The sequence below is a fragment of the Meles meles genome, chromosome 8 (assembly GCF_922984935.1).
Source record: "Meles meles chromosome 8, mMelMel3.1 paternal haplotype, whole genome shotgun sequence".
NCBI lineage: Eukaryota > Metazoa > Chordata > Mammalia > Carnivora > Mustelidae > Meles > Meles meles.
This window is the reverse complement of record NC_060073.1, coordinates 101,720,701-101,741,151: the sequence shown is the minus strand read 5'-3', so window position 1 is coordinate 101,741,151 and position 20,451 is coordinate 101,720,701. Positions and strand designations below refer to the sequence as shown.

General features: G+C 50.2%; 1 protein-coding gene across 3 annotated transcripts in view; it reads left to right on the top strand.

Annotated features, from left to right (window-relative positions):
- Positions 1-20,451, top strand: part of UBASH3B (ubiquitin associated and SH3 domain containing B) — a 136,381-nt gene that overhangs the window by 83,679 nt on the left and 32,251 nt on the right. For 2 of the 3 annotated variants that reach the window (XM_046015537.1, XM_046015536.1), the window contains exons 2-3: positions 18,724-18,777; positions 19,503-19,689. In XM_046015537.1, the coding sequence (XP_045871493.1) occupies positions 18,724-18,777; positions 19,503-19,689 (241 nt within the window). Of the gene's footprint in view, positions 1-18,723; positions 18,782-19,502; positions 19,690-20,451 lie in introns of all 3 variants that reach the window. The other variant, XM_046015538.1, reaches the window with a different exon arrangement.

Below are 20,451 nucleotides of genomic sequence, written 5' to 3'. Positions count from 1 at the left end.
TGACAGACAGAGATCACAAGTGGGCAGAGAGAGAGAGAGGAGGAAGCAGGCTCCCCGCTGAGCAGAAAGCCCAACTCAGGGCTTGATCCCAGGACCCTGGGATCATGACCTGAGCCAAAGGCAGAGGCTTTAACCCACTGAGCCACCCAGGCACCCCGAGAGAAGGCAGATATTCTTAAAGCCTGTGGCCATTGGACTCCGAAACAACATGAGGACAAGGTCAGCACAGACATCCAACTCTTTACCGTGTCTGTAGTACTTCCTGTTACATCACCCCATTCGGTTCATACAAACAAGTCCTTGGAGACAGTCTTATTAGTCCCATTTTACAGCTGAAGAGACTGAGACTCAAAGGGGCTGATTTGCCCCCACTTGCCCTTCTGAACACAGTCCGGATAGAGCCTGGACCTTGTCTTTCCCAATCCTCTGCTCCTTCTGTCCCATTTACCTACATCTTCTCTTCATGGTGGCGTTTCTCTATTTTCCTTGGGCAGCACCCATGGGTGCTCAGAAGCTTCTTAGGGAATGGACACTAGGAGCAGTCAGTTTCTCAGGAGCCTGCTGTGCAGTTTTGAATGACTAGCCTCCCCGTGCTGACGCCATGTCCTGTTCTCTGCCCTCTCTAACCTGCCTGTCTGTGAATTCAATACATGCCTTCAGGGGCGCCAGGTGGCTCAGTGGATTAAAACCTCTGCCTTCAGCTCAGTTCATGATCCCACGGTCCTGGGATCAAGCCCCGCATGGGGCTCTCGGCTTGGCAGGGAGCCTGCTTCCTCCTCTCTCTCTGCCTGCCTCTCTGCCTACTTGTGATCTCTCTCTGTCAAATTAAAAAAAAAAAAAATTTTTAATGTTTAAAGAAGTCTTTTTCTTGGAATAATGGAACCTGCCTCTCTAGCCCATCACTGCCCCCCCCCGCGCCCCCTGCAGGAGTGGAGACGGCCCTTCTAGCTTCTTCTCTTCTTAAGGAAATCGTCTTGCTGTTAGACTAAAAATAGCACCTCATTTTCCTGAGGAATGCTTCCCTTTGGGTCTTAACTACTGAACCCAGAGCAGTAATTAGAGGAACCGTGCAGTGTCGCGTGTGGGCAAGCAGCTGTCAAAGGGTCAGAGAGAGCAGGGAGAGGGTAAATGGTCCCTTCGGGGTGGCATGAAGCAGAATGGGGCTTGAGATCGCCACCTCTAGTGAGGACTGCACTTTGAAAGGGCTGCTTTCGGTTGTGCTGGGAGCTGGAAGTGTGTGGCTCCGGCTTTGGTCTCTGGTGTCCGTTCCTACCGAGGACTCTCACGACCTCCCCTCCATCCCTTGCAGATCACTGGTCATGATCAGCCCATACTTGGCAGCTGTTTTATCCCTTATTCCTTAAGGCTAAGGAAACAGCCCAGCTTCCTCCCCCAACGGGTAGAAGAAGAGCATCGCCAGCAGACAAACTCATAGGCTGTTAGAACCAACCAGAAAGGGCCTTGGCGATCTGTCTCTCTTCATTTTGCCACAGTCCCTGGAGCATTAGAGGACTTGCTCAAGGGCACACGGTGACAGAGCCAGGACTCATCCTGGCTGTGTCACCAGCTCGGTCCCCCACCTTCACCCACCAGCACCGCCCCCAACCCCTGGCGGCACAACAGACAATCCAGAGGTGAGGGGTGATCTGGGTTGTAGGAGAGCAGGGGGGCCTGACAAGGATTTGTGAAGTTCCAGGTTCTAAGTCAAGCTCAGCACCAATTCACCATGACCTTAAAGAAGTCACTTTTTATTTTTTTTACTTTTTTATTTTTTTTTAAAGATTTTATTTATTTATTTGACAGAGTGAGAGAGCACAAGCTGGGTGGACAGTGGGGAGAGAGCGGGAAAAGTGGACTCCCCACTGAGCAGAGAGCCGGATGCGGGCTCCATCCCAGGTCCCTGGGGTCATGACCTGAGCCACCCAGGCGCCCCCGCCTTTTTTTAAAGGAAAGTGAGGATCCGGTTGTGGGTCTGGGGAGGTGGGGCAAACAGGTAGTGTTACAGAATGTGGCCCTTCACAGCGACAGTCTGGCATGAGGGACTTTGCCAGCCAGGTTCCGGGGAGCCTATAGTGTCCGTGAGAATCAATCTGCGGAGAAAGGCTGGAATGATGCCAAAGTGGTTCTCAGCCCTGAACTCCCGATCATTCCCACCGGCTGAGAGGAAGGCTTAACAGGCAGGCAGGAGTGAGTCATCTAGGGTCCTCTTCTGTGCTGGGGACAGTCCATTCAGCCATCGTCAACTCAGGCTCAAGGTACTAAGGATTCTAAGCCTGGATTTATATTTGGAAAAAAAAAAAAACATCAGACACTAGAAAGCACTTTTGTAAATCTGTGGTTACAGACAAACCTGGTCTAAACATAGGTAGTTGATTATAACCTGCTTTCAGCTTTCGCTCGCTGGTTAATTTGATTGTCCGTTTGCTGGGTTGGGAGCTAAGGGCAGGAACGGACTGTAGCCAAACAGTGCAGGGTCCCCCTCCCTGTCACCACGGAGGGCGCGGGCACAGGATACAGGTGTTCCTGGGGGATTCACTGGGTAAGCTGGTTAAGGAAGAGAGTCGCTTAATTAGGATGGAAGGAATCAAGCCTGACATTTAGGCAGAAACGCTAGTGCGTTCTGGCGTAAGAAGATTCAAGGCTGACGGCAGTCAGGGGCGACATTTGAAGGTGGCAAGAAGAATGAACTGTGTGAAAAATCCATAAATGCTTTTGCCCTTGCAACCCACACAGTTACCCAGAGATGAGTCAGGTCTGCTTTGTGCACCAGATACGCGGGACAATGTCTCAGTAACTGGACTGGATTCTTGCACATGTCTAAGTTAAAGCCCTAATGATAATCCGCCTCCCTCATCCAGCTTTTCAGCATCCTTAGCTTTAAAAAATAGCTCCAGGACGTGCCTGAAGCTCTAAAGAAGGTATTTTTAAGTGAGCAAAGGTGCCTAGGCCAGTGCCAGACACACAGTCCTTGCAGCACTTTCTTCCCCTGCCTCATCCCCACCGCACACCATTATCTCCAGCGTCTAGTTCCTAGAGCCTAGGGACTGGGGTACTGCTGTTGGGCTCTTTGAAAACACTCCTGCCTTCACATCAGGGGTGGTTCTAGATGTTCTCCAAGGCTGTAGTGCCCCAGTGTGGAGGGCTGGGGTAGGGCCTGGGGCAACCGGGGTAGAGGAAGTCAAAGAGAGACGTGTAGGACCTGAGGTTAGAAGTTTCAGGCACCGCCTTGCTGTAGAGCCCAAGGCAGAGTGATGGGTGGTCTCTGGACCCTGCACCCCATGAAGGGGCTCCCAGGGCCTCTCGGCAAATTAGCACCTGCTCAGGAAGTGGCAGAGATCACAGGAAATTAATCAGCACCATCTAAGCAAAAGAGGCAAAGACAGCATTGTAAGGTGCCAAGAGCCGTATCTTAACATATCAACTATTAACATGTCTTGAAGTCACGGATGCACACGTGCGCAGTCATGGTTAGGGGCCTGACAGGACATGGAGCATCAGTAGATAAATCTAGATATTCCCAGCTGTGGGGTACTAGGCTGTCCATTCTCTATCCATGAGATAAAATTAGTAATTGCCTTTGGGTCCCTCTTTCTTTCCCTCCTAAAGCTCATGAGGTGTAAGGGCTCTAAGCTCTCAGAAGCCCAAGATGATGAGATCTTGTTTTTTTTTTCTTTTTAATTTTTTAAGGATTTTATTTATTTATTAGAGAGAGAGAGTACACACGTGCACCAGTAGGGGTGGGGCAGGGAGGGGACAGAGAAGCCGATTTCCCAGTGAGCAGGGAGCATGATGGGGGCTCCATCCCAGGACTCTGCCTTTGGCCAGGTCATTATCTCAGACATTTAACCACTTAAGGGACTGAGCCACTCAGCCCACCCCCACCCCCGCCCCAGATCTTACATAAAAACAACAAACATACTCAGCCACTCCTTTGAGCAAGGCTTCCTCAGGGTCCCCAGGCAAGCAAAGATGGCAGTGTGTTCCTGCTCCCCAAAGCACATGACACTAACTTCTCTGAGCACCAGGAGCTGAGGCAAGGGGGAGATGGTCTGGGGCCATCAGATTGAGTCGGTGTCCTAACCAATCCATTTAACCCTCTCCCTTGACTACCAGGCTATGACTCCTGGACACGTAATGGCCCATACTCTAGTTTCTTTTCAGATCGCATAAATCTTTCGCCTTTTACTACATAAGGTTTAAACAGTGGCAGGATTGAGATGAGGATGTATTTAAGGTGAAGGAATCAAGCCAGTTGGTTTCTATTAGTTCTGGGATTCAGACCTCCCCTCTCCTGCGTTAAATGCCCATATCATCCCCTAATGCTGAGGTTGGCCCCAGCAACTCATACCAGCCAATGCCCAATGGGTGTTGCTTTCCTTCCTAGCCCCCCTTTCCTGAAGAGCTGGACACCCATTCGTTTTCTGTTACTCTGCCCTAGCAACTTTGTGACTTGAAACACACACATTTACCATTTTCACGGTTTCTATCCAGCAGGAATCCAGGCTTGGCTGGGTGCTCTGCCCAGAGTCTGGCTGCATTTAAGCTGTTGGGCAGGCTGTGTCCTCATCGGGAGGCTTCACTAGGATCCTCCTCCAACTTCATTCAGGTTGCTGGCAGAATTCATTTCTTTTCGGTTGTAGGACTGTGTCCCAGCGTTTTTGCTGGATGTTGGCTAGAAGCTGTTCTCTGGTCTTAGAAACCACCCACAGGTCCCTGCCACGGGGCGCTCTCCGTAAGCTGCTCACAGCACGCTGCCTCATTGAGGCAGCGGGAGAGCAAGTCCCTTAGAGTCTTATATGTGGGTCATAATGCAATCACGGGAACAGCACGTCACCTGTGTCCTATTCTGTCGGACAGAAACAAGTCGTGGTTCTCATCTGTACATTGTGGCGGAGGGGATTACACAAGGGAGTGAATACTAGAAGGCAGAGATTACTAGGTTGTCACCGTAGAGCCTATCCGCGGGATAGCTACCTCTTTATCAACTTTGTGAAATTCATGCTCTTTTAAAAATGTGTCTAGAACCCATTATGTGGTGCACCTGGGTGGCTCTGATTAGTGTCAGACTCTTGATTTCGGCTCAGGTCGTGATCTCAGGGTCCTGGGATTGAGCCCCACGTCTGTCTCCACACTCAACTCGGAGTCTGCTTTTTCCTCTCCCTCTGCTCCTCCCCCTGCTCACTTCCTGGCTCCTGCCCACTCTCTCAGATCTTAAACATAAAAAACCTCTATGTGCCAAGTACTGTACCAACTATTGGGGCTACGGAGGAAACAAGAAATGGTTTCTGCTTCACATAGCTCCCAGTCTATTGGGGAAGACCAGTGGCTTAGACAGAATGTGGAATGTGCGGCAGTGAGCACAGGGTGTTTGGGGCCAGACCCATCAGAGGGCCACTTTGCAGAGGAGATAAAATCTCTGTGGCGTAGGTGAAGGATAGTAAGCCGTAGCCAACTGACGGTAGAGTGGGCCTTGCAGAAGAAGGACCAAACAGGAAAAAGGGTTAAGCCCGAGAGAAGAGTCAGGGAACAGAGTGCTTGAGGGCCCAGCTGAGCCCATGGCAGGCATCGCACGTGTGCTAGGGAGTTTATACGCATTCTCGGAGATGAAGATCTTTAGAAATCAGATGGGGATGCTTTATGTTGGACCCTGGATGGCGCAGGTGCAACCCTTACTGACGCCTCTTTTTGCTCCTTGGGTCACATGTGTATTGGCCATCACCTCATTCAGCAAATTCCGAGACCATCCCATTCTTTTTCTAGTTTGCATTTTAATCTCTGCAAATCTCTTGAAATAAGCAGTCAGCACAGTGGGATTTGACCTGGGAGAGATTTGCTCGGGTGGAGTTTGGGACACCCTTAAGACTCAGTGGTGTCCCTCTGCCTATGTTCTCCTTCGAAGTCCACCCAGGAATCCTGTGATAATAACCCATCCTCCTGGTTGAAGACCCTCCGCTGAATTCTTCAAATTCAGGACTTACTGTTGTTTACCCAAGGGGCAGATACGGCGCCTGGGGACTAGCACGTGGGTTTGAAAATAAGACCTGTTCTGACCTTACTTCAGTGGAATTTGTTGGAAACAAAGCTCATGTGTGTGAAGTCAGAGGATGGAGTTCAGTTTGGACTTTGCCACGGATGTGTTGGGCAGTTGTAACCAGTTACTGGTCAGAACCAACCGCAGAAAGGTTTGATCGCATCATCATGAAATAACATAGTAGTTGATTGAAACTCACTGCGCATCAGTTTTTAATATGTGTGAGCCAGTCGGCACCTGTAATTATAGGTATAATCACTTATTTCATAAACATCGGTCAGTATCGAAACCTGTGGATACAGCTAAGGTATTTTGGGAGAAAACAATGTCAAAAACAAGAAATCAGAGCCCTTGCTCTTGAGAACGATAATATATTTTGTATTTTTGGACGTGACTATTTATTCCCCATTCCACCTCTGCTACAAAGTGACAACACTTGGGCGTTCCCTCTTCCAGGAGATGCGAATGTGCAGAGAATAGCGATTCGCTTGGTGTTAGCCCAAGTACATACAAGGAAGCAGTCTACGGGAGAAATTAAATATCATGTTTCTGTAAAAAATTAAATAAGACCTGTTTTGATCCCAGAACTGTCACTAACTGTATGCCTTGAGCAGCGTTCTTGATCTTTCTACTCCAAGGTTTCATCGTGTGTAACAGACAGTAATACGCACCTCACCAGACTGGTTTTTCAGTTTTACAGGTTTCAATAAAATACCTGTAAATCACACAGCACATAATGGATATTCTGTTAACGTTCGCTTCCTTCTCTTTCCAAATTGCCATCCATTTGCTGAGGTGGTCATGTGATAAGCTCCCTTATGGGTGGGCAGGGGCCCTGTTTTCCTGTTTTCATGTTCACGGTCCTCAACACGGTGTCTGGCTGCAGAGCTCGCCACAATACAGGCTCATGGAAGGAGTGTTTAACTGAATGTACAAACGTGTGACTTGTCAGCTGTTGGACTTTTTAAAAAAGATTTATTTATTTATTTGAGAGAGAGTGAGCAGGGGGAGGGGCAGGGGGAGAGAGAGAGAGAGAGAGATCCTCAAGCAGACTCCTCAGTGCAGAGCCCTCAGGCTCCAGCCGAGGACCTGAGCTGAAATTGAGAGTCAGATGCTTTAGGGGCGCCTACGTGGTTCAGTTGTTAAGCCTCTGCCTTTGGCTCAGGTCATGATCCCAGGGTTCTGGGATCGAGCCCCACGTAAGTCTCCTTGCTCTGTGGGGAGCCTGCTTCTCCCTCTCCCTCTCCCTCTCCCACTCCTCCTGCTTGTGTTCCCTCTCTTACTGCGTTTCTCTCTGTCAAATAAATAAATAAAATCTTTAAAAAAAAGAGTCGATGCTTAAACGGAGCCACCCAGGTAAAAAAAAGTTTTTCCAGAAAGTTCCCATGGAAGACTGTCACTATGCTTCCCCTTACCATGATCCAGAAACCGTGGCCACCGCTGGTGCTGACTGACTTCATCCGCTCGGGAAGACAAGTGGCCCGGTGGCTTGAGCTTACACTGGAACAACCCTCCTTCCTCTTTCCAGCTGACGGACCTGACCCAAGTTCTACAATCTCGCTAGGCCTTGCTCGGTGAGGGAAATAATGGCACCGACCTCCCAGCGCCGAGTAAGGAGCCAGTGAGATCACTTATATTTAAACTGTTGAGTGCAGGCCTTACTCCTAGGAAACACTCAGTCCTGTCCGCTCACACCACGTCCGTGAAGAGGTTCAGAATGGTGACCGCGGCTCTGTTTGGTCTGTGCTTTCCTCTGACCTACCAGGGCTGAGCCAGAGCCTCTTCCTGTAGCTTCGGGGTGAAACCATTTCGAGGCACTAAAAATCATCCATGTTTAAGTATTTTTAGCTGATTCGAGTAGCTTAGAGAGGAAGGAGGTGGAAATAGGAGAAGAAAATAAATGACCTCTACAACCTGAAAGGACTCCTCATTTTCATCTGTTTTTCCCAGATCTCTTAATTTGGGGGGAGGGAGTTGGGGGGGAAGCTTTACCCTCTCTGTGTTTGAAATCCCACCTGCCCTTTGTTGGAGCGCAGACCCTTCCCGTTCCTCTGCCCCCAGAGGCCCCAGGCACACCTCAGAGCTCCTGTCGAGGAACAGGGGGCAGTGTGGGGGGATCCCAGTCACAGCCCTGCCCTGCACTCCGCTATGAGCCTAATGCACCTCTTCGCCTCTCTGTTGTCTCCTTTTCCTCTTCTGTGACAGAAAAATAACAACAATGAACTCTGCGTGCCTCTCAGGGCTGTTAGGAGGATCCACGAGTGATGACATAAAAGTCTTAAAAGCGTCTTCACTACGGCGCCATTTTTCTCAGTGAGCTCCGTCCTCTTGCTGGGCAGGTCCTGCCTCCCTGAGGGCAGTCACTGCCTTCTTGGGCTCCTTGTCTTCCTGCCACAGCTTTCCTGCCTTCTGCTGTCTCCAAGCACTTCTGCCCCAGGCTGCCAGCCCAAAAGGCATCTGGGGGCTGGCCGTGGCTCTGTATTAACCTCCTGCCTTCCCCGGTGCCCCACAGGGACATACCCTCTTTTATCTGGTGACACCTTTGCCCCCAACCAGCTGGGCTTGCCTCTGCAGGGACTCAGAGACTCCACACAACAGACACTGCCCCGCCAGGGGTGCCTGATTTCCCCAGCTTTCTATAGAACCCGTAACCTAAAAACAGAACCTTCTGGACTGAACACAGTCTGAGAAATGCTGCCTTCACCGTGGAACTGAACGCAGCGACTAGGCAGGGTACCAACCCACACTCCACTGTTGGGTATCTCTTAGAGGAGGAGAAATGGATGAAAGCATGCAAAAATGGTCAAGTTCCAGGGGAGGGAGAGAGTCCTAAAAATATAAATCGTGGCCATATTTACCAAGGACCCAGTATAGGCAGGGGACTGTGCCAAGAGTTTTACTCTAACGTTCACGATTTCATTTACTCTGGTTCCGGGATCGTTGTGTCCCTGCTTTGCTGTGCTGTCCTCGGGCAAAACAGAGGTACCCTCTGATCCTGTTTCTTGGGGGGATAGCCATAGTTCAGCAGTTGCAGTTTGAAACATTTATCCTGTTCTCTTGGGAAGTACTTTAGCGGGGGAGAGATGAGTATGGTCCAGCAGCCCCATGCAGAGCCCCAGTAACTGAGGCTCTTAGAGGAAAAAGGGGCACCCTGGCCGGCCTCCCCCTACTGCATGAAGACTGTTGACCCCCTGCTCAGAGCTGTCATTCCTCGGGTAACTTCATTGAGTGAAAACCGTACCTCTGGGGCTCACAGCCTCTCAGTGACTCTCAACTTCCCTCCTCGTCTAACCTGAACCCCTCTGCCCGCCTCCAGACAGTCTGGCTTGTGTCCCCCTCTCCAGCAGACTCTTCCTACAATAGTCACGCGTCCCTGGCTAACTTCCCCTCTGCGCCTTTTCTTGTGTTTTTGCCTGGAAAACTTTCCTCTCGCTGAAAATCCCATACACTCCTCAAGAGCGTGCTGCATGGTTTTAGACTTCTAGCAGAGAACGAATCTGGGTCTTCTGATGCCCAGTCTTGGGATATACCTATTAGCATGGGACTTACATTTATTCTAGGAAAAGTGGCAAAGATCGTTAGTTAACATGCAGAGGCATGTGGACAGAGTTATCTTTAGGTGCCTGGTAGATGCTGGACGCTGTCCTGAGCTCTTCAAATAAAGTATCTGATATAGATATCAATCCCCATTCTACGTCGCGAAGTAGGTACTGTTATCCCCAGTTAAGAGACTGGGAAAATGAATCTTAATAATGAAATGGTCCATAGTCCCACAACTAGTCAGAGTTTGCCTCCCAAAGATCTACTCCTCTTACACTACAAACACTCTAGTTGTGTCTCTGTGCAAAAACTCATTGATTTGGAGGGGTCAGGGGGGAAGGTATTGTCTAGATCCTAGGGACACTTATAACACAGGCAGAAAGAAATGTTTTATTATGTCACCACCCGTGGTCTAATGGCTGGTTTCCCAATTACAAACGGCTGCCCCCCAGCAGCGGAGGCCAAGCTGCAGCCCCTTTTTAGCAAGAACAAAACAAGGCCACTCCATACGGGCTGCTGGGCCCCGCCACAGAAAAACATCGGGGAACCTACACAGCATTTTCCCCACTAACCACCCCCCAAGGAGAGCTGCTTAATAGGCTCTTTATGGGTTGGAAAATGAGTCTTGTTGATAGAAGAGAAAGAGGGGTGTCACCACAGGTTGGATTTCTTCAACTGGAAGACCTTCTTAAAGCCCCCAAATAGCTCAGCATTCCCCACCCTTCTCCAATTCACTTTGTAAAAAAAAAATCCCCCAGCATTTTCCTTCCTGTTGGCTAGCCTTGTGGAGGCAGCGTCCCAGGCCCCCTGGCAAGCCTACTGTCCCATTGATTGTTGGATGCACAGCTCTCAAACAGACCACAGCCGCTGAAAGCCTAGCCATTAGCCTCAGCTCCCTGAAAGGCTTCACCGCCAGGAGACTGATTGTGAAATTGGGTCTTTATGATCAATATATCTCTCTCCATTAGGTTCATTTCCTCCAAAGGAAATGGGCAGGGCCATTATGGTTTGTGTTTATTGACGCGCCCCTCCATTGGCCTTCTTTGGCTTCACAGGGAGGAGGCCCCAGGAGGCTGAGACCTCAGAAATGAGGTTGCTAAACTGAAACCCCCCAGCCTCTCGCAAGCCTATCTTGCTGGCCTTGGTGACAAAAAAAAAAAAAAAAAAGTGGCTGGAATTGCTTGTGTGAAAGGAATGGAATGTATTATTTCGTTATGTAGGAAAAAGCGCCCAACCCTACCAGGTAGAGAAGGTGACATGGGTTTGGGCACAGTTGGAAAGAGTCCAGATACATAGAAGAACTTTCTGAGCACAAGGACCCTTAGGTAATCCAGAGACATTGTGGAGTCCCGTTAAGGTCTGTAAGAAGAAGAAAGATTCCTTCAAGGGACATCCTCGAAGGAAGTACAACCTTGTCTGGTCATAAGGAGGAACAGGCCATCCAGTCTCTAGATCTTTTTGCCATCGCAGAATCCAGCTTTTTGACTTACGGTTGCTTCTGGGGACCATTATGGATGTCACATCTTTCTTTCTCAACCTCCCTGTGCGGGCATTCATCCCTTTTCTCTTTGAAGATGAAAAAATAAAGCATAGAATTGGGAAATCACTTCCTTTGGGAAAAGAGCACCTGAAAACTGGTGCCCATGCCTCCACTCCTTCAGGGGCCCACTAGGGCCACAGCATTGGACCAGTCCTTGAGTTTACTTCTGCCAAGAAGGTGGCTACAATACCACCTCTGCTGTTCCTGGGCTTGGGTGGCTCTTACCTGTTCCTCAAATGTTCCCCAATATTCGTTTGATTTCTGACCTTCACTGAAAGGTGGTACTGAGCCTATATGGATCTTATCAGCCACTGGTAGCTGAGAGGGTAACAATGGCAGAAAGTGAAGTCTCCATTAATGGGTGATGTCTTCAGTGATGGGTGAGAAGAGCTGTATGTGCCTTCAGGGGTTGAAGGTGGTTGGTCTGTAAGCATCTCCTATCCTTGACCTGGACTCAAGTCTGCTCTCTATTCCGTGTCCATCCCATCCTCACACCGTATTGCCCTGCACGTGAGCAATACTCTACCCCAAAAACAACCCAACCCAACAGGAGAGAAAGAGGAAGCAGGCTGGTCTCAGTTGGAGGTGGAACCAAACCTCCACCAGAGAAGAAAGTTAGAATCCAGGAGGAATGGGTATTCAGCAAAAGCCCAAGAAGTAAATCATTTCTGATATACAGAGAAAAGATAATAGGGGGAGCTTCTCCCTTTTAGGTCAGCAGGGACTTTTTTGGATTTTGTTTTGTAGTCAGAAAAGCTTTCTTCATGTCTGGATTAGCTTCTTCGGAGAATAGCTTTGGTTTCACTCACTCTTACTTGAAGGATAAGAGGGAAGGTCTCTGCTGATTGAGCTGAGGTAGAAACGCAGGCAGACAGACACGAATATTCTCAACATCTCCAGCTCCCCCTTCTGCCAAAGAACCCTGTTCCAACCTGGAGGGCACCCAGGAGCTTGGAGCAGATCTCCACGATCACACCTAACAGGAGGGATAGGGGCCCCTTCACCCTGGGCTTCCAGAGAAGAGGAAGCTTGCTGGGAGGCAGTTGGCAAAAATGCTTCTTCTCAGGGCTATAGGCTCAGAGCTTCAGCTGGGTAGTATACTTCTTTCACTGATTCGGAACTTGGCCATGACCTCCGGAACCAGTCCCTGGATTGGGACAATCACAGAGGTGACCGGACAGCTGACCTATAGGTGTGAGCTGCCCAGGACCAGGCGGCTTCTTAGCAATACCAACATCACCGTTTTTTTTCACAAGGATTTAAGTCTGTGAAGTGCCTGGTGCATGGAAGGGCTCCAGTCATTACTGACTTACTACTGTTCTTCTCCCCCTGGAGAAGCAGATCTGGCGTCCCCTGCTTGCCTCTGTTCTCGGGATCCCTGTCAGCCTCAGCAGGCCGTTAAGCCCCCTCACATCCTCCCGTGAAAACAGTCTGCGCTGCACAGGCAATTCTCCATAGAACACAGTAAAACCCTCTGATAGTTCTACCTAAAACCACATTACAAAACAATGTCTATTTTTCAAATGCACCCTAAAAGAATCCCTCAACTTCACTTAGTGGAACCACTGGCCTCTTGATACGGCTGGACTCTCCAGCCAAGAAAAATAGAAAGTGGATTCTACCTCAGTTTTGCGCACTCCCCAGTCTGGTGTAGATCATGAAACTAATTCCGAGGAAAAGGAATGAGGTGTCTGACTAATTAGGTCATTTTTTAATTGAATTCAAAGTATTAGATGTGGAAAATTTAACAACCAGTATCCTGGAGGTTGAGAGCATGTTTTTTTAAAGTCCTGTGGTGAACATTCAATGTGTCTAATATTTGCGATTGTCTTAGCTATGTGGAGGAAAGATCTCATGGTCAGTGCATGGGGAGTTTCATCCACTTGGATTACATACTGGACCTCTAGTCTTCTCTTTTCTGACACAACTAAGTTTGGGGTCACAGAGAACCAAAGCACGGGACAAACAGAATATGGAGGGTACCGGTATGTGTTGGTCAGCAATCCAAAGCCAAGGGCAAACAACTTCAGGTCACTGGAATGTTCTACTCAATTGAATCAAGGTTTTATTGCTTTGAGGGAATGTATTTCCTTATATGTTTCCTTATATATTTGTTGTTGCTTATTGTTTTTTGTTCCTTACTGCCTTTTGATTCAAGTGTCAGGTATTTGAATTTTGTCAAGTGTAAGAAAATAGGGGAGGGACTCTCTTCTGAAAGCACATACAGTTGAGCCAACCTGGAGAACCCGGGGGTCTGGGCCAACCTGTCTCCCTGACCTGGGAAGCCTTGAGTCTTCACTGATCTCAGACCTGAGTGATTTGGGAGCTGAAGGTACTCCTTAGACAGGAAATAGAAACTCAGTGAGTAGCCTGAAAGAAATGTCTGACTTACAAACAGAAGGAGACAAGGAATCCTAGTTAAGCTAACAGAAGAAGCTTTAGGGACTTGGTTCCCACAATTAGACCCAGCATCTGGCAATGATATTTGGTCTAGCTATCAGCATAGAACAATAACGGAAACTGTTGATGCTCACCCCAGCCTGGGCTCGTCTGTACTGCATTTTCACTCATCCGCACAGACATTCAAGCTACCGTCCCTTACCAGTCTCCAAGCTCTGTTCAGTCAGCCGTCCAAACACTTTCCCAACGTTCCCATTATCATTCCAGTTCAACCTCTCAATGTCCCCCATCTGATCTTTCGCCAAGGCCTTCCAAACAGCCTCTGGTGTACACTTTCATCTCCCTTCGGGCCACACATCACAGGCAAATCTGATCGGGCCTCTCCACCTTCACTGCCCTCCCCGTGGTTCTCCAGCGTGTACTGTGATTGGGTCCAGGCTCTTTCAAATGGCACAGATGCTTGTGAGCTGTCCCCTGCCCACCTTTCCAGCTTCTCGAACCTTCCAGGCCTCCCAGTTTTGCCTCAGTGTCACCAAACTAATTTCCTTGTGTTCCCTGTCTTCATGTCTTAGCTCCTGCCATTCACTCGACTTCCAGCCCCCCCCCCCCTTTTTTCTCTGGCAGCTCTTAGAACACTTTAAGATCCGAACCAACACCATTTCTTCTAGGACAGATTCCCAAACTTTGTCAGTTCACAACACCTTCAGCATCTCAGTCATTTTTACGTTGAGCATGTGACAGTTCTGTTTCTTTAGCAGTTAGAGCCAAACAACGGGATGAGTATTTACCCCCTAACAGCCTAAGAGCCATGAGAAAAATACACAAAATGGAAAGAAAAATATTTTACTTCCCTCTTAAATGACCACAGCCACTTATTAATGGGATATGTGTGTCTGTTGGGCACTGCACAAATGTTCAAGCCTTAGAATCAGTTTAGACACTGCTACTCGTCTCTCCTGTTCCACATTGGTTTTCCCTGGGTACTTTTTATCATAGCAGTTAGCAAAATTCCAGCTTCACAAAGAGAGGACAACTAGAGGCACGCAGCACAATCTAATAGTGAAACTAACTCCCTCAAGCTAAGCTAGTAGCTTATGGGATGTCCAACACGTGATAAGGATTGCTTTGTTTCCCTCAAACAGTTAGAATGTCCCGTGGCTCCTCACAGTTTGCTGAAGGGTCCCAACCTAGGGTAACTTGGTGTGCAGTTTAAGAACTTCAGCCCCAGAAATCCCCATTTCCTCTTTGTGTGCCCAGTGCTAATACAGTGCCTGACACACAGCTAGTGTTTGGTGGAGAGGAACTGAACTGCCCAGGGGGCCAGAGGGCACAGTGGAACCCCAGAGAACCAGGGTGGTTGCGGAGGAAACCAGGCTGGGTGAGCACCAAACAGGACATCCCAGTTCAGGCTCAAAACCTATGAATCTGGGAGGGAGCAGGAATCTTGCTGGACTCAGACGTGGGGCCGAACCCGAGCACGGGACCCAGAGGTGATGGTCTCCAAAAGGACGCCCACCAGCCAAACTTTATTGAGTGTTGCTTTCTGAGCTAAACTCTTGATTATGTTTTTGGTTCTCACGTGGTTTGCTGGTAAGAGCTCCTGGGGAGGACGCAGAGGAGAGAGGAAAGAAACCACTTTGTCTTAGGCAAACCAGAAAGGGATTTTTCCTTTCCAGCCCTCTTTAAGGCTCGAGGGCATCTCTGTGACCCTGGTGATGGGGCAGAGCCAGAGCCCCAGGGCCAGACCAGCCTAGAACCTAAAATTCAGCAGAGCTAAGAGCAGACAGTGGGAAGGATCCCAGCCAGAGCGAAGCAAGGCCACAGGTGGGTGCTGCTGGTTCTTCCCATCTGGGCTACTATCCTCCCAGCCGCTTGCCTGGATCTTCCCATGCGCCATTGCTTTAATCTCACTGGTGCTTCTTCCCCACCATTAGCAAGACATCCGATTTTGCATTATTTTTTTTCCCCTGCTTCCTGCTAAGAATGAACCCTAGGCATAATTAGGAGGGTTAGGACCGGGGTCAGAGAGATCAAACGCACGTTCCCCAGTAACAGCTGCAGCAGGTCACCAGTCCCCATGACTCTAACGGCAAAGGTCCCGTCTGAATAATCAGCTGCTGCAATCCAATGGCTGGACCCCTCACCTTCGGGTTTAAAGGGATGCTCTGCCTTTCTTGTTCAAGGTCTCCAACTCTCTGCCAACTTCTGAGTCACTCTGAGGGTAGCAGCTGCTCAGGCTCAGCCTGGTGTTTGGGGTACACCCCGCACACCCCACTGTTCTTGGCACTGGTCCCATCGATGGGCCGTGGAGGTGGGAGCTCTATGGCAACGGTCTCTCTCCAGCGGAGGGGAGGGGGGAGATGCGTTCTGCCACTGCCCATGTGCAGTCTGTTCTGTGGGCAGCGTTCAGGGAACAAACTCAGCCCAAGTCATCGTCAGCCTGGCATTGCGTGAAGGAGCAGAGCCCTGCCTGTGGTTTGTGACCCTGGGGAAGTGGTGATTGGACTCCTACCACTGTCCTGCCTGGAGAAGCACATACCTCTTTGTTCCAGATCAGGAATGGCTTCCCAGAAACGTTCTTCTCCCCGCAAAAGGAAACACACACACACACACACTTTTACAGCACCTTCCTGTGAGAAAGTTCTTTCTGGTATCTGACTTGAGACCTTTGTGCTATAGCCAATGCTGACTTTACTTCAGCTGACCCTCACTAGAGAAGGTACATCACAGACGAGAACCTTCCACAAAATCGATGTTTTCTCAGACTTGTCTTCTTCAGAAAGAAGAATTTGGGTTTTCTTAATCTTTCCTCGGAGCCTTATCACCCAAACCTTTCATTATCTTCCTCAATTATATCTTTGAACCCTCTCCAAAACCTGTCTTTGGAGTTACGGGGACCATAACTTAATTAGATCTTTCATTTCCAGAGGACACTCCTAGTGCTTAAAGAAAAATGAATTAAATTTCAGTCAGATATATTTCACTGGGGGGCCTGGGGGGGGGAAGAAATTGGATCCTTTATATAAATAGCACATTGTATCACAAATGAGTTTTTCTGTTCCTAGTTTTTGAAACAATGGGTCTTTTTTGGGGTGTCAATGTAATTCCTGGGAGACTCTAACCTAAAAGACCTTGATTTGCAGTCTTTGTGCGTACGTGGCTTCTGGATCCGAAAGGGCATAAGATGTGTGCCTCTGTCTACTAAGTGGTAAAGAAAACAGGGCTGGTAATGTGGCAGCAATTAAGCATCTTATCCAGGTGTGGGATGAGTGTTGGCGGGGGTGGTCCCTGTGTTTCCAGCCTTTTCGGTACCAGCTTTTGTTCCGAAGGGGTTCTGAGGGGTCTGTCTCACTTCTCCATGACATCAGCTTGCTTCTGTGACGCTGTTCTCCCTGCTCTGTAATGCTGTGTAGACTGCTTAATCCAGATCATTTGGTGTTTGGGCTCCGATTTTCATGGGGGAAAAGGTATTTATCTGACCTTTGGGCGGTGGAGCAGAGTCCCAGAGCCACGGCAGTGGCTGGGCTGCTCTGAGCATGTTACTTCCTTCCCCAGAGCTCTCCTTGTGTACAGTGAAGAAGCCGGGCTCACAGATGATCTGAGGTTCCTGCCAGTCGGCCCCCTGGGGTTCCTGGCACCAGCCTTCTAGTTGCTCCATAGAGAGCCCAGGAGATGGACTGGGGCCGGGCGGGAGGGTGGTACTGGGTGCAGCAGGGGCGGGGGGGAGGGGGACTGGGTGCAGCAGGGGCGGGGGGGGGGCGACTGGGTGCAGCAGGGGCCGGGGGGGGACTGGGTGCAGCAGGGGCGGGGGTTGGGGGGACTGGGTGCAGCAGGGGCGGGGGGGGGACTGGGTGCAGCAGGGGCGGGGGTTGGGGGGACTGGGTGCAACAGGGGCAGGGGGGTGGTACTGGGTGCAGCAGGGGCGGGGGGGGGGGACTGGGTGCAGCAGGCAGTTGAAAAAACTGTGCTTGGAGTGTGTCACCTAAAACTAGAATTCCCTCCCCCTTCCTCCTTCAGTTCCCTCAGGAAGCTGAATCTATAGGGTACAAGGGACGGAGATGGCCATTTATTGGTCACCTCCATGGCCTCGGGCAAGAGGTTGAGGCTCGTTATGGACACCCCTCACTATGGAGTAGACGTCCTGTCTGCCCCCACTGCAACCCCCCCACACCCCTGCCCGGGGGAGTCTACACTCTTCAGATCCCACTCAAAATGCCACTTCCTCAGGGAAGCCTTCCCTGACTCCTCAACCCAAGCTCTATGTCCCTGTCCTACGTCCTTAGGGCTCCCTGTGCTTTCCCCTCATTGCACTCAGCGCCCATGTAATTCATTATCTGCACCATCGATGCTCCCATGCCAGCACGACCGAAAACTCCAGGAAGGCCGTGACCACTTCAGTCTTGTTTTTCACGGTGTGCCGAGAGCCTGGCACGGCGCAGTTCAGTAGGCATTCTGGGAGCACACACACGCAGGGAGGCAGAACCAGTGGGTGACTAGCAAAGCTGGCTACAAACCCAGCAATCTCTGGCTCTCGGACATCTCCAAGTTCAGACGCTGTCCTCCGAGGCATGTATGTGCTCAAGGTCCTTGCTGCTGTCGCCCTCCTGGGACGCCGCCCCTCCGGGAATAGCGCTTTGACTCAGTTCTCCAGCAGGGGGCAGTGGTGGCGGCATGGTCCCCAGAGAGGTCTAAAAGCCTTGGGAGATGGTGATCCAGCCTGAGGCTGGTGGTGGTGGGTGGGAGGAGTCGCTGAATGGAACCAAAGTTAATGTCCTTGTGGGCCTTTGGCCCCACTTTCTAACGTGCTTTGCCAAGGGCTTCAAGCAAAAAACCCACTCAGCAGGGGATCTGGGTCAGTAGGAGTGGGTGAACAGGAAAGAGGACAGACCGAGACATGACAACCTTTAGGGAAACAAAAATAAAATTCTAATGTGGAAACTGCTCAAAATAGATCGCACGGCTGTCAGGCTGCATGCAAATCCAGTGCTAATTACATGGAAATTAAGTACATGTCCTCATTTCCATAGGCCTTGCTATGACCCTGGGTTGCGGGGGGGTTGGGGGGGCAGGGGGCAGGATCCTGCCGCAGGTGTCTCCCCCACTCCGCCGAGGAGGCTGGGATGTCGTCTACTTCACACTCTTGCCACCATAGTGAGAAAAGCTGATAGGAAGCTAAAAATACTAACAATAGAAATTTGATTTTTTCTTCCAGACAAAAAGCCTTGGCATCCACAGGAGGAAGAAGTGTTCAGGCAGCATGTGACTGGTTGGTATGAAATAAATAAATAGAGAAAATAGCATATAATTAGCTCTGAGTGTGTGTGGAAGAGCGGGGATCTGCAGCCTTTCTCTAATGGCCTGCCGGGGGAGGGGAGCGGCAGGACGAGCCAAAAGACCATGTGACAAGCCCGTTTCTCAAGCCAGTTGCCTCCTCAATCCCGGCCCAGGGAGTGCTTCTCCTTAAAGCTGTTTAAAGAAATTCAAAGCATATCCAAGATGGGGCCCTTATCACAATATTGCCTGTATTAGTCACTTAAAGATACACTTTAGGGCATGGGGATGCTAGGTAGATCAATGAAAAAAAAAAATCTTGCTTGCATTGTAGGACATCACTACCCAGGGCAGCCCCCACAGCCTGTGCTCCTGACGCTTTCCATATGTTTGAAGGCGTGTGGGTTTAATGGGAGCCGAACCGAAGGGTCAGACGGGGTTGGAACAGCCCTAGTGGGCTGGGAAGGGATTCGGAGCGTATCTGGAGTGACTTTTGGATTTTTGAGGGAGTTGTAGGATGTGGATGCAGTAGGACATCTAAGAGTTGGTCATGCCGTATGAGCTTTGAGGGACGGGTTCTTAAAGCACAAAAAGTACCCCCTTGGCAGAGCCTGGGGTACAGAGCATGCGTACGAATCTGTCTCTGGGTCCTCCTTCCCTTCCGTTGTTCTCAAGTGGGGCCTGCTCAGCTCCGCTCCCTTTTCTCTCTCTCTCTGGCAGGCTGTTCTCTCATGTTGGCGACCCCTTCCTGGATGACCCCCTGCCCCGGGAGTACGTCCTCTACCTCCGACCCACCGGCCCCTTGGCACAGAAGCTCTCCGACTTTTGGCAACAGTCGAAGCAGATCTGCGGGAAGAACAAGGCCCACAACATCTTCCCACACATCACCCTCTGCCAGTTCTTCATGGTGAGTCAGAGGCCACCCCCCCAGCCCCCCACCATGGGGAGCCCGGCTGCCTTACTCCTGCCAGCGCCTTGCAGCCTGGAACCGGAGTCAGGAGCCTCCCAGGCAGCTGGCGGGAAGAGTCACGGGCTCCTAGGCTTGGATGGCCCTGCTCGGAATGAGTGAGGTCCATGGCTCCTTTCGCTCGCTCCTCTAAGACCTGCTGAGGCCCTGGAGCACCGCAGGCCTGATGAGCCAACATGATGACTGCTGGACTCCAGGGACTCCAGGGGCAAGCCTGACCCACTGAGTCAGGACTCCGACAGGCAGCCACAGACATGAAACGAAGGCAGTGTCCACTCTTGTCCACTGTAAGAGTAGAAATGAGATGGGGATGAGAGACGTACTCTACAGACAGGCAGAGGAGACCTTAGCCTCATGGACAGACACTGTCCACGGGTCTGTCTCATCTGATCTTCCCAGAGATGGCAAAGATACCTGTGAACTTGGTCACAATCCCAGGGTCCTGGGATCGAGCGCTGGGCTCCCTGCTCAGTGGAGAGCTGCTTCTCCCTCTCCCTCTGCCTGCCACTCTGCCTGCTTGTGCTCTATCACTCTGTCAAATAAATAAATAAAATCTTTTTAAAAAATGATACCTGTGACCTGCCATGGTCACCTAATCCGTCATCCCAGCTATCACAGGCCTTACTTAGTGACCAAATTAAATCCCCCTCCCCATAATAAACATAAATACATTTCATCTACTTTGGTTCGCTGTGGAGAAGG